This window comes from Engraulis encrasicolus, chromosome 14 (assembly GCF_034702125.1).
Source record: "Engraulis encrasicolus isolate BLACKSEA-1 chromosome 14, IST_EnEncr_1.0, whole genome shotgun sequence".
Taxonomy (NCBI): Eukaryota; Metazoa; Chordata; class Actinopteri; order Clupeiformes; family Engraulidae; genus Engraulis; species Engraulis encrasicolus.
Genome location: NC_085870.1, coordinates 32463860 through 32477052, shown reverse-complemented (window position 1 = coordinate 32477052; position 13193 = coordinate 32463860). Strand labels below are relative to the sequence as shown.

The following is a 13193-nucleotide window of genomic DNA, read 5'->3' as shown; positions in this document are numbered from 1 at the left end:
GAGACGGCAAATGACCAATATTTAAACAGGGGGCAATAATTGTAAAACACAGTGATGCATGGGTATACATTACCTTTTGGCAAGATGCAACCTCACCCACCCCCATCCTGACTATACCGTGCCTTTTCAGTAAATGGCCCTGGTTTGTTTGTGATGTGTATAAGAAGACGAGACTTAATACTGCTGCATCATTTTCCTCTTTATCATTAAAGTATTAACCAGTCTTACCACTTCATCTCCCATATCTGCCCTGGTGCTACAGTGTGACGCTATTGTAGTCGAGTTAATTGTGCTGGAGCAAGGTGCAAGAAAGGCCCCAGAGTGCTACTCGGTGGGTCTTGTTTAACAAAGCAAAGAAATCACTGGGGCTTTCCTGGCATGACCCTGAAGAGAACGCCAGTGGTGAACGCAGCAACCCCCCTCCCCCACCGGCTCCTTCCTTCCCCTAACTCCTCCCAGTGCCATGCCATCAGCTGACTCCTCTGTCAGGTGCCTGCTAAGATGGTGCGAAAGGGGAGAGGGGTGCATTACATGCTCAGTGCTGTAGTGTGTAGAGCTTCCTCCAGAGCCTCTTGCCTTGATACCACCTCGCTGTGCCTGTATTTAATGTTATGGCTCCAGCAGCAAAGACGCAAGTCTTCTGTAATGCAAAAAACAATACGCACACACTATCCCCCACCCCCGCTCCCATCCTCTCCTGAGGGTGCCTGTTGCATCAGCTGTATTTGGAATCTTCCAGAAGCAGGAAATGACTTGCTGTATCTTCTCCAGATCTGCGCTCTGCTAAAAGCAGGACTGGCAACAGTTGTCTGTCCATTAGGGCTCAAGCCTTACTGTGTGGTTGTGTGAATGCCTTGGGAAAGTGGTCACTAATGTACTGAACACCATTATTTTTTAGAAATGTTGTGTGGTTCTGAAAATGAAACAAGAAAAGCCATCAGGCAAACTCAAGTAGTGTGTGTGTGTGTGAGCGTGTGTGTGTGTGTGCGTTCCTCAAATATTTCTTCCTATGTTATCCTGATTGATACCTGGCAACTTTGCCAAGAATGCAGAAATGGGCAACTTGTTTTATATTCGACACATCATTGTCCCATGTCACCCCTCAACCCAAGCCCTCATTGCTGAATGACACTTGGGCATTGACACAGTTTACAAATGGGCGTGGCTTAAGTACTGTTCCCCAAGGAAGTCCGCCACACTAGTTTACATGACCAGCAGGAGTGTGGGGGTTGTGTTTTGATCCAGAGGTGATGACCTTTTCATGCCTTGCAGGTGTGTGTCAGCCAATGGTGATGATGGAAGTAATGTAGGTCATGGCAGACATTTTGATTAGTGTTTGGAAACACTGACCAGGTCAGAGGACGATTCACTTGATCACTGAGTAGATGGAAGCAAGCGGTAATCTCTTGAGGTGGAAGTTTAGCTCCTGGTGACATTTGTTTTCTCGTGTCCTGACCAGCCACCACCACCAGCAGGTAAGGGGAAAGGCAGCAACGTGTTAAACAAAGTTTGTCAAGGTATCTTGACGAGTCAAAGAAGTTCAGTTGTAGCCAACTGGATTATTTTATTTTTGTAGCTCAAAGGTGCACATGTGTAATCTTTTAGTGGTTTATTTCCAGAATTCATGCTGCCCATTCAAAAATGTTACCCTTTTCGGAAATACTTACCACCGCCATCTAATTGTAAGTATTCATTTTATGACTGGGAATATTGCACTTTTCATACATGGAAAGGTGGATCTTCTCCATGTCTGCCATTTTGAATTTCCAGAAATTGACCTTTTTTAGCTGCAAAGTGTAATGCACTTTGGTCTTACTAGTAAAAATTAGTTTATAATTTAGTAAATATTCATGAAAAGATCAAATTTGGCAATAAGCAGCATAGTTGCAATACTTGCTCTGACCATCATTCTACATAGTGCATCTTTTAAACCGTTTCGTCTGTTTCTCTAACAAGCTTCTTCAGTTGTAATTCTGCTGTGGAATAAGAGCCACATGCTGTGGTGTCATAAGGCTTTACCTGGTTGAGATCATCTAACTTGGATTTGTGGTTGTGATCAAAGTTTGTTCTTGATTTACTGTTTATTGTCGTGTTAATGTCCATCTCCTTGGCCAAATGCTGCTAGAAGAGATCAAGGGCATTATCTGGCATGAAGGAAGCTGTAATGTATAATCAATGTATGAAATAAACTGTTGGTTTGAATAAGGTTTTATAAAAAATATGAATCTCTTGTTAATTTGTGGTGCGTGTGAACTGTGAGGCTGAGCAGGTTTTTGGCGCGGGTACAATCCATTTCCCGAGCAGCAGTCTTATTTCCTCCTTCCTTTGACTGTGGTGACTGGGCCCATCCATGCATGTTCATGCACGAGCTGGGTCTGGGAGTGGTGACGTGTATGTGTGTGTGGTGACAGCAGGGTGTTTTGTGTATATGGGATTTGGTGTGTGTGTGTGTGTGTGTCTGTGTGTGTGTCTGTGTGTGTGTCTGTGTGTGTCTGTGTGTGTCTGTGTGTGTCTGTGTCTGTCAGGGAGAGTGGGGAAGAGGTGGGATTGGGGTCATGGCTGCAGGCTGCAGTTTTCCCCCAGTACAGCGGCTCCTTTCAGAACACTCTTAAAAAGGATTGACCCGCAAGAGACTGTAAAAGATATGTATCCAGGGTCGGGCCAGCAAACTACAGGCCAGATGATGACACTTGAAGCAGATAGAGAGATTGGCGTCATAGACAGACGGAACTCTCAAAGGTGTCATCAGTAGGTCACCGTTCGGCTTGCACATTATTTTACAAACCTCCAATTCCAAGCCGGGATCTATCCAATTAGGGGCCTCGTACAAAACAAGCGCACAAAAAATTGTACGTAACTTCTCCCACAACCATGTACTGAGTGTAACCATGTAACTTATGTACTGAGACTTGATGCATAAAAAGTGCATGTGCACTGAATTTCATCTGAAAACCTTTTTTTCAATTCGATAGGAAAATGGCGCAAGTCTCAGCACATCTCTAGCGATAATCATGTATGACAATGTTGCCTACTCTTACCTGGTTAAAAGATCTACAGACTGTGGAACAAAATTCTATTTCATTAGTTTTGGCTTGAAATAATCCTGAAATCTGTCTGTGTCTGATTTTAGGTAGCAGTGCAAAGGCATCCAGTGCCATGCTGCTATTCTTAGCTGGACAAGTACATTGAGTGTGGACTGTGTTGGGCAACGAGTGAGTGAATGCTCTTGATTTTCTGTGTGTTTCAGACCGTGTGTGGGCAGCTGGAGAGAAGCAGACTTCTAGAGGAGGAAAATGAGTGAACTGGACCAGTTACGCCAGGAGGCTGAGCAGCTCAAGAACCAGATCCGAGTAAAGACCTCCTCCCCCACCTCCTCCTCCTCATCTTCTTTCTTCTCCTCCTCCTCCTCCTCCTCCTCCTCATCTTTCTTTCCTCCTCCTCCTCCTCCTCCTCTTCTATTTTCTCATACAATTCAGCTGTAAGGTTTTAGGCAACAAGCTAATTAGCCTTTGTGTAGCTCAACCTGCAGCCTGGACTCAAAGAATTCCACAAATAAAAGCAAGATGCAACAACTCGATACCTCTCTACTACAAAATGAATGGGGGTGGTATTCCAACCAAGCGATTTACTAACTAACTAACTAACCAGAATTGTAAGTTAATTCAAGGTCAGTGCTAAACCACCACTAAGGGGGTTCACTGGGGGAATAAAATGAAAAGAATCCTTTATTAGAAGGTTTAATACTTCTCCTAATTCCACTAATTAACGCACCCAGGTAATTGACTTCCACCTGCTGTTTGGAATGCCCCCAGCGTGTTTCTTTACCCCCCCTGTAGTTTAATGGCTTGTGACCTATATAAGAAAGCAGACAGCGCTGCATTCTGTGCTACCAACACCGGAGCCATGGGCGGAGGTTTTGCATAACTGAAATCCATGCAAATGCCCGTGATGCCTATTTCCATACTTCCATGGTATGACCGTGCGGGGCTTGTAAAATGAAAGCAAACAAAACGGTGCATAGCAACAGGGAAATGACTTGTTTAAGTATGTGCATGTTTGTGACTGAGGGGAAAAAGCGACAGGGTTTTGACATGAGTGCTGTGTGTTGTTGTTCTCTCTCGCTCTCTCTCTCGCTCTCTCTCTCTCTCTCTCGCTCTCTCTCTCGCTCTATGTCCACTACCAGGATGCCAGGAAGGCCTGTGCCGACGCTACGCTCTCACAGGTAACTGTCCATAATGCCCACAAAGCATACTGACACTTTTCATTCTCTCTCCTCTCTCACACACACACACACACCTATGTTGACAAAGACTCCTCATGTCCTTCTTATGTACAAATGTGCAGTACACACACACAGGCCTACCTACCCTCACATCCCTGAATCCGTGAATACAGTGTATTAGTTTGATAGAATAAAACGTCATGAAATCGAACTTGGCTAAATATTGTTTGGAGACCTGTTTGACTGAGGGGGATTGGTGAATTGTGCATGCAAAGTTAGCTGGTTGAAATGGTGAAGCAGTGTGTCACATGGGCTGGATGGATTATAGAAAAGGTAAATCCAGTGAAAATAATTTGGTTTGTAACAAAAACAAAATGGCTGTTCCCTGTATATCCCCTACCACCTTATTTTACTGTCATTGTTCTGTACGTTCTATAGTGATGTTACACATGTCCATACTGTACATTGGAGGAAAACAGAGTCTGTTGGTAACCTAGCTCTTGTGATGTTACTAGAAAGAGTAAGAGAATGTGTCTGGCTAACACCGCAGGATGTGCGAACATCCTGTGTAACATAGTAAGCGGCTTCGGCCTCACTGCTCTTAGTGAAAGCACAAACCTCTTTTGCAAGATGTATGCAAATAGTGTCACTCACAGCTGACTGTATCCGTCAGTTAGTTTATGGATCCAAATGTTTCCTTGTGTACTTTTTGTAGAACACAGCTGTTAGCCTCTTAGTGCAGATAGACCCGTTGATAGGCCTGTTTACTCTGTTACTCTGAAACTCAGCTACATCATAACATGTCTGACATTACCAAATATTTTAAGTAACAGATTAAGACTTGAATAACATCAAAACCATTTTGGTAACATCCTACTTGTACAGGCTCTGAACAAAGGAATTGTCATCTTTTGCTGTTGTTCAATGCATGGTCTTTTTTCTCTCTGCCAGATCACTGCCAACATTGACCCTGTTGGGAGGATTCAGATGCGTACAAGACGAACATTGAGAGGCCATCTTGCAAAGATATATGCCATGCACTGGGGCACTGACTCCAGGTAATGTCCAAAAACACTGCTGCAATTCAATGCAAATGGCTGTCTTACACTTTCTAGACGTGGTAGGTCTTACAAGGCTTAACAGAATTGTCAATGCTGTTAAAGGTAAATAGAAATAGGCATATTCTGAAGTATTAAAGATAAATAGACACTTGCATTTGCAGTTTTAATGGGTTAATAAGGACAGTCTGTGAATGTGGTGTGGATGACATGGTTGACTTGTCGAGTGGTTGAGTGCTAAAATGCCTCTGGTACTTCTGACCTGGAAACAGAATATTATTCAGTTCATTTTCTCGTTCACATCCGCTAAGAGCAACAGTGCTATCAGTTCGCACACACCAGAAGTGAATTAAAAATGTATTGGTAAAGGTAGACTAGACAGTGGTCGTCAGTGCAGTGACATGAGGAAAGTCAAGCTAACTTGACATTCATCACACGGTCACCCTGGTGTGTCCTATGACATTGAAGGGTTATGCGACTCTAGCATTCATTCTTTTGTCAAATGGCAAGAAATCAGATCATCGTGACTCAAAACTGAAATTGAAAGATACCAGTTCCATCAATTACTTCTCCTTGAGAATTTCTACCAATGTTGGTAGTGGTTGCAAAAGATTGTCCTTTTGAGGTAGGCAGATGGTTTTGAAAATCTGAATATGTCCCAAAAAAGTAGGATATGCAAGAAGTGACACCCAGACACTATGTGGTAGTGGGAGGAGATGCAGTAATTACACCAGTTTTCCATTGAACCTCACTAAGTGGGAATCCACCAGGGCACACTAACACTTCAGGAATCCCTGTCCTTTCCATGTAGACTCGGGCAGTTCCCAGTTAGACTGGTGATTTTCTTTTTTTTATTGTTGTTATTACATTACGTTATATTAATTGCACTTGCACTGAATTTCCCCCTGGAGATCAATACAGTTACTCTACTCTACTCTACTTAGCTGATACCTTTATTCAAAGTGACTTAAAGATATTACAGTGTGTTGGTTACAGTCCCTGAAGCAGTGTGGGGATAGGTGCCTTGCTCAAGGGCGCTTTAGCCATGGAGGGAGGAAGGGATTGGTAAGGGTTGGGATTGAACCGGCAACCCCATGCTCTACAGTCCAACTCCCTAAACAATAAGGCTGCCTTTTTCCCTCTCCATCATCCCTGTCGGAAGTAGGAGGCCATCCATCCATCCATCCATCTATCTATCATCCATCCATCCGTACTGTAGGAGGGATGACTAACCTCGCTGCACCAGTAAGGTGATGCAGCACCCACCATGGCAACTGGGAAAACCCAGCAGTGAGTTTCTCCAAATGGGATGCGGCTGCAGGAGAGCACCCCTTAGCTACATACGTGGGTTTGGATGTTATTGAAAATGGGAACTACGCACACAGGCATCGCTGAAAGCATTTGCTAGAGCTACGCTCTCCTCGTCCTGGATAGGACCTCACGTCTTGGTCTGAGTCATACAAGCAGAGCAGAGCTCTTCATTTCTTGCCAGCCCAGCGCACCCATCCCCCACTCCCTCCAACCTATTAAACTATTTTGGTGTCATCAGTGTCCCGCGATGCCTGGGTTTCCTCAGATTCCAGCAGGTAGCGTTATTCAAGGTTCTTGAATCAAGGGCTGTGACTATGGGGAATAATGCGCCTCGTCTCAGCCTCAGAGTCTTAATTAGACAAGGGTCTCAGTCCTCATCAGATCTCCACAAGGCCCCATGAAGAACCAGGGTGTATCACAGTCTTAATTAAACCACACGGTGCCAGACAGAGATGACTGGTCTACAGGTGGCGGATTCTAATCAGAGTCTTATAAAGCAGAGGGGTTTTTTTGTGTGCTTTTCGTGAATCGTTCTTCCTTTGCTCTGGTTTCCAACATGTTTCTGGCCTCAGTCGATGTCGAGCTTGGAGATGTTAACGGTTTAGTGCTTGTTTTTTGTTTTTTCTGGCCTTGTTTTTCCTGACTTGCTTCTTCTCTCCCATTTCCGTTCAGGCTCCTGGTCAGTGCCTCTCAAGATGGCAAGCTCATCATCTGGGACAGTTACACCACAAATAAGGTAATGCCCTAAATACTTGGATTTTACTCACCTTGAAATGTCCTTGCTCTTAGGCAGAAAGCTGCCCTTCACAGATTTCAAACATGGCGTTCATTTCGTAGCAATTAGTTGGATTGGAAGAATCTTGAAACTGTGGAAAGGGGGAAAGGTACCAACAGGCATATTATTGTATTGGTTCATAGGAAGTGACGAGTCAATAACTCCATAGAAACTTGAGGGATTTGTTTTGAGTGTGTGTATAACGTGTGATTTCTGAGCCACCTATGTTGGCGCTTGGTCCCCTTCCTCAGGTTCATGTCATACAGCTAAGGAAAAAAAGGCCAAAGAAAAGGATCCAGATCATATTTACATTAGTACCAAAGATGACATTTCTAGTTAGTATTAATAAGTCAGACTGGGAGAATCTTTTCTATTGGAAGCTTTTTACTTTTAAATCCCAATATGTTGTATTATAATACAGTACATCGACTATACTATTGTACTACAACTATTCAGGGTTCTCACTGGTGCTTGAATTCCTTGAAAATGCTTGAATTTCAATTAAGTGTTTTCAAGGTTGTGAAAATGCTTGCATTTTTGGTGAAGGGCTTGAAAATGCTTGACATTTTTGTCAAGTCAAACTCAGTAAGCCAAATAATAGAAATAAATTGTTCAGGTACATAAACAATCTGAGGGAGTGAGATGTCAGATGGGATTTGCCATTCGACACCCTAAAATTGATTAGAATGCAGGAAATTACATCTTAAAAACACAACATTTTCTGGGGAGGACCCCCATACCCCCTTCCCGCGACCAATTAAAGGTGCTGGTAAACTGAAAAATTGGTGCTTGAAGGTGCTTGAAAAGTGCTTGAATTTGTTCATGAAAAATGTGTGGGAACCCTGAACTATTATACTCAGTTATACATCAGTAGGAAACGATGGGCATGCCAGTGCCTCCATATACTCGTTTTCATTTTGCATGTGCATGTAATGTTTGGGCCGACTACACTTGTCCCCCTCAGTCAGCTCCACGTTGTACAGTATATTTAAAGTTTTAGGAACTGTTGGGCATGTCAAAGACATGGAGACAGTTTCAATGACGATGAGAAAGTTGAGGCATTCCTGTTTGCGTGTTTGTAATGGCTATGCCCCGTTCCCCTCCTCCCTCCGCCAGGTCCACGCCATTCCGCTGCGCTCGTCCTGGGTGATGACCTGTGCCTACGCGCCCTCAGGAAACTACGTGGCCTGCGGTGGCCTGGACAACATCTGCTCCATCTACAGCCTGAAGACCCGCGAGGGCAACGTGCGCGTCAGCCGCGAGCTGGCCGGACACACGGGTGAGGAGATGCTGCGTCATAGTTAAACGCTATTACACACACACACACACAAACACACACACAGATACACACGGGTAAGGAGATTCACGTCATAGCTGACACATTGCACACGAACACCATTTTACACAAGATGCAGTTATGCTTGGACAATCAACACATCTCTATTCTAGTTCAATTGATGTCCGTGTTCTGCATGCATACCTCATACAACAATAAAAGTGTCATTGATCATTGTGCTAGGTCATTGTGCTGTTTTGCCCTCTACACTTAGGAATGTCATTTCTATATTCTGCTGTCAGAAATGGTAGAAATTGCTCAGGGTACGTGACTGTTAATTTCCCAAGTCAAATTATGTTCTAGGCTACCTGTATGCAACTGTGTAGGCATTACACAAACCTGTGACGTTTACATTCAGGAAAGGGAAGTCAACAGAACACTGATGTCATTGTTTCGCAGCGTTTGTGAAGAATCTTTGTTTGACCCCGGTGTTGTGGGTGTTTCCTTCACAAATTCCTTTTGGCCGCAACAGTTGGCCCCTTGACGGGCACAGTGGCGGTTGCAACTGCAGGGGCTTTCCAGCAAAAACGTGTGCTGAGGGTTTTTGTGTTGCGACCCGGCTGGCAGTCAGCTGTGAATGAGAGCGTTGTTGTCTTGTCTTGTTTCTCAGGCTACCTGTCCTGCTGCCGTTTCCTGGATGACAACCAGATTGTGACCAGCTCTGGCGACACCACCTGGTGAGTTGGGGAACTGCGGGATTATGTATTTCTCAACTGCTCCCCCTGGTGTAAAATAATGTCATGGCGTCAGTAGTGTTTGTAATGACACGCAGTTGACATCGAGAAATGTGTTCACTTCAGTGTTGTGGTTATTGACCCCACCTGCACAACACAATGCTTAACAGACCATGAGAACATTTAACTCTGCTTGTCACATTGGAACACTAAGTCAAGTCAAGTCAGCTTTTATTGTCACTTTCTTCATATGCACAAGTCACACAATACAGAGCCTGCTCCTAAAAATTAGATGTGGAAATAATTGGAATTTGAGTGTGAATAGATGCTTCTATTTAATCGCCCTCCATACATCACAGCTAGAAAGAAAAATGTGAAAGAGTCATTGCTCTTTGGGTGAGAACCATAAAATCTGCACCTTCCTAAAGTCAGCCCTCCCCCCCATAAACACTATCAATTGTGTATACTGTAAGTGGCTGTGGGTCGGATTGTAACGCTGTTGTTTTCCCTGGCAGTGCTCTGTGGGACATTGAGACTGGCCAGCAGACCACCACCTTCGCGGGGCACACCGGCGACGTGATGAGCCTGTCCCTGGCCCCAGACGCCCGGATATTCGTGTCGGGCGCGTGCGACGCCTCGGCCAAGCTCTGGGACGTGCGAGAGGGCATGTGCCGGCAGACCTTCACCGGCCACGAGTCTGACATCAACGCCATCTGCGTACGTCACATACACACTATTTAAAAAAAAGATCATTTTACATTACATATTTTACACTGCATATGGCAGTTCTCCAAATCGACTTACAAAAGAGGATATTTACAGCCGCATCCTGTACAATGTGTGGGGGAAAATACAAAATACACAGGCGTAGCTGCAGATGAATAGGGTTAGGGCCAAAACATACCAAGGCGGAACGGAACGGTCGCAGGACGGACGCGGTCTTTCTGCTTAGTTTTGGCCGGCGTGCTTTTCTCTGCCTTGCACACTGACAGCGTCGGCGTGCGCGGCCAGTCCTATTCAAAACCCTAGCCACAGCCAAAGCTAGCATGCTACTTTGCCATTCATTTGAATGAGACACCGCCGGTCGCCGGCGTGAAAAATACGCTCGAGTTCTATTTTCCAAATGCAGCGCGGCGCGGAGCCGGCTCCCGCGCCGCTGACGCCCGACTACCGCCGGTTGGTGTGTAAGGACAGATAGGTTTCAATGTATTTTCACCGACGCCGGTAAAAAACGTGGCCGTTCCGTGACGCTTTACCGCCTTGGTGTGTAAGACCCCTTAGTTTTGGTAAGAAGGGAAATGGCCTCAGAAGTCTCCACAAGCTTCTTCAAGGTTGTGAGAGCTGACCCTACTAGCCGGTAGGTTTTTCCACCATTGGGGGACAGTGACGAGGATCCCAGAACAGTAGCCGACTTGCATTTTTTTTTCTCTGTCTTTGCACTTTTATTCTGTTTTCCTGTACCTCCGGCCCTCCACCTTCCCACTGCTCTCCCTTGCAGCTCCGCTCAGCTCAGCACTGTCTTGTCCATTTTATTGAGGTGTGGGTCTTCAGTTAACAGGTGTTGTGTAAATATGCTCTGCCGGTGATCCAAATCCACTTAGGACTGCTCGAGGCTAATTGGATCACAAGCCTGACTTTAATTGGAGCAGGATGTACGTCAGCTCTGCATCATGCAGCATGGTAGCTGGCTGGGTGTAATGATGCCAGGACTAGGAGACGTGGCAAAATATCTAAGCATCAATATCTATATTTATATCTATATCTAATCACTGCTGGGAATGGAAATGACGATGTCAAATGACAATTTTGTTGACTTGACTGTGCAGAATCACAGCCAGACAGCACGTGTGTGAAAACACGCAGAATAGGAAGAGGAAGAAAAGGGTCAATTAGATATTTATAATGGGATTCACGATTAAGCCTTTGCTTGCTCACTGATGAGTACCATATGGGTCAAGGATTGTTTTTGATAGTTTTAGTTTCTCAGCCCTTGACATTTTCGAAAATCATAATTTTTCCCAAGACCATGGGAGTGGGGCAGGATTGGTTTAAGCCAGTCACTTAACAGTCCTCTACAACGACATAATGAGCAGTTCATTTCCTCCATGGTTAGGAGATGAGAGCCACATTTGCTGCACATCCTGATGGAGAGTACAGTAGCGAGCGAGCCACCGCCTGTGCTGTGCAGTGCCTCATATTACATGGTAGCTCCATCAGTTGGGGTGTGGTCGTGAGCCGAGAGCGGGTTGTCAGGAACTGGCCAATTAATAATGCATGCGCCTCTTTCCTTGTTCCTGCCGCAGTTTTTCCCCAACGGCAACGCGTTTGCCACCGGCTCGGATGACGCCACCTGCCGACTATTTGATCTGCGCGCCGACCAGGAGCTGATGGTCTACTCGCACGACAACATCATCTGCGGCATCACGTCCGTGGCCTTCTCCAAGAGCGGCCGCCTGCTGCTGGCCGGCTACGACGACTTCAACTGCAACGTCTGGGACACCCTGAAAGCCGACCGCGCCGGTACGTTGAGATCTTCTCACATTTTTTTAAATGTATTTTTGGGCATTTTTTTAGACGGTGAAAGAGGGACAGGAAATGAGTGGGGAGAGAGAGAGGCGGGGAAGGATCTGCAAATAACCCGGGCTGGAATCGAATCCGGGTCGCCGGCATAGTGGCCCAGTTAGGTCACGGTAGGGCCATCTTCTTACGTTTCTAATAAATATTCCAACATCTCGTTCTAAATATTCCCATCCCAACGCACCTACAATATAATTCCTGATTATCCATATGTCTCCATCTCATTACGGTGTAGAGACCTTCTCACACTCAAAAAGATCCCAATAATCATATCAGTACCCCTCCATCCTAACACCCACAAGGATGATCAGCATGTGGAGACCTCTTCTCATTCCTAAAAATATCCCAATATATATTCCAATACTTCCATCCATTCCACCCTCAAGGCCGACCACGCTTTTACATCTAGATCTCCTCACATTCAGAAATATCCCAATCTCTATCTCAATGTTTCATCGCAATGTAAGGGACACCCTCAAGGGCGATGCCAGTATGTAGACATTCTCTCATTCATAGATATTCCAATATTCCCATGACTATCCACTGCTAAGCATCTCCATCCCATGGGCCATCCCTTCAAGGCCGATGCTGGTGCGTGGAGACTGCTTTCCTTTCATAAATGTCCCAATATCCCCACCCCAAACACACCCTCAAAAGCCTCAATGGGCCTATCTCAACGTCTAGCATGCTTGCCTTGGTAGTGCCACAGCCTTGAAGTAGCGCACTCACAAGACGAGGCTCAAATTCTCACAAGCATGTCAAACAATTATGAATGGAACATGCGTGGAGGTGAACGTTATAACATTTCCGTTTCGGCCCCTAGTCTACACATGTATTTCCAACTGATTTACATGGTAAACATGATAGTTTGGCTGTAATTCCGTTGTGGTGCAAGTTGCAAAAGTACAACAAAACTACATGAATGTTCATATCAGGGCAGTCATGGGTAAGCGGCTAGGGCGTCAGGCTTGTAACCCAAAGCTTGCCGGATCGACTCCCGACCCGCCAGGTTGGTGGGGGGAGTAATTAACCAGTGCTCTCCCCCATCCTCCTCCATGACTGATGTACCATGAGCATGGTACCGTCCAGCCATATTGCTCCCTTTCGGGCGCCATGGGGGCTGCCCCTTTGCACGGGTGAGGCATAAATGCAACTTTGTTGTGTGCAGTGTTCACTTGTGTACTGTAGAGTGCTGTGTCACAATGACAATGGGAGCTGGAGTTTCCCAGTTGGGCTTTTA

At 45.4% G+C, this 13193-nt stretch overlaps 1 protein-coding gene across 3 annotated transcripts in view; it reads left to right on the top strand.

Annotated features, from left to right (window-relative positions):
* Positions 1-13193, top strand: part of gnb1b (guanine nucleotide binding protein (G protein), beta polypeptide 1b) — a 28960-nt gene that overhangs the window by 8169 nt on the left and 7598 nt on the right. For 2 of the 3 annotated variants that reach the window (XM_063215448.1, XM_063215447.1), the window contains exons 2-9: positions 3248-3350; positions 4184-4222; positions 5174-5280; positions 7264-7327; positions 8483-8645; positions 9313-9379; positions 9892-10093; positions 11680-11896. In XM_063215448.1, the coding sequence (XP_063071518.1) occupies positions 3294-3350; positions 4184-4222; positions 5174-5280; positions 7264-7327; positions 8483-8645; positions 9313-9379; positions 9892-10093; positions 11680-11896 (916 nt within the window). In that variant the 5' untranslated portion in view covers positions 3248-3293. Of the gene's footprint in view, positions 1-827; positions 1476-3247; positions 3351-4183; positions 4223-5173; positions 5281-7263; positions 7328-8482; positions 8646-9312; positions 9380-9891; positions 10094-11679; positions 11897-13193 lie in introns of those variants that run through there. The other variant, XM_063215449.1, reaches the window with a different exon arrangement.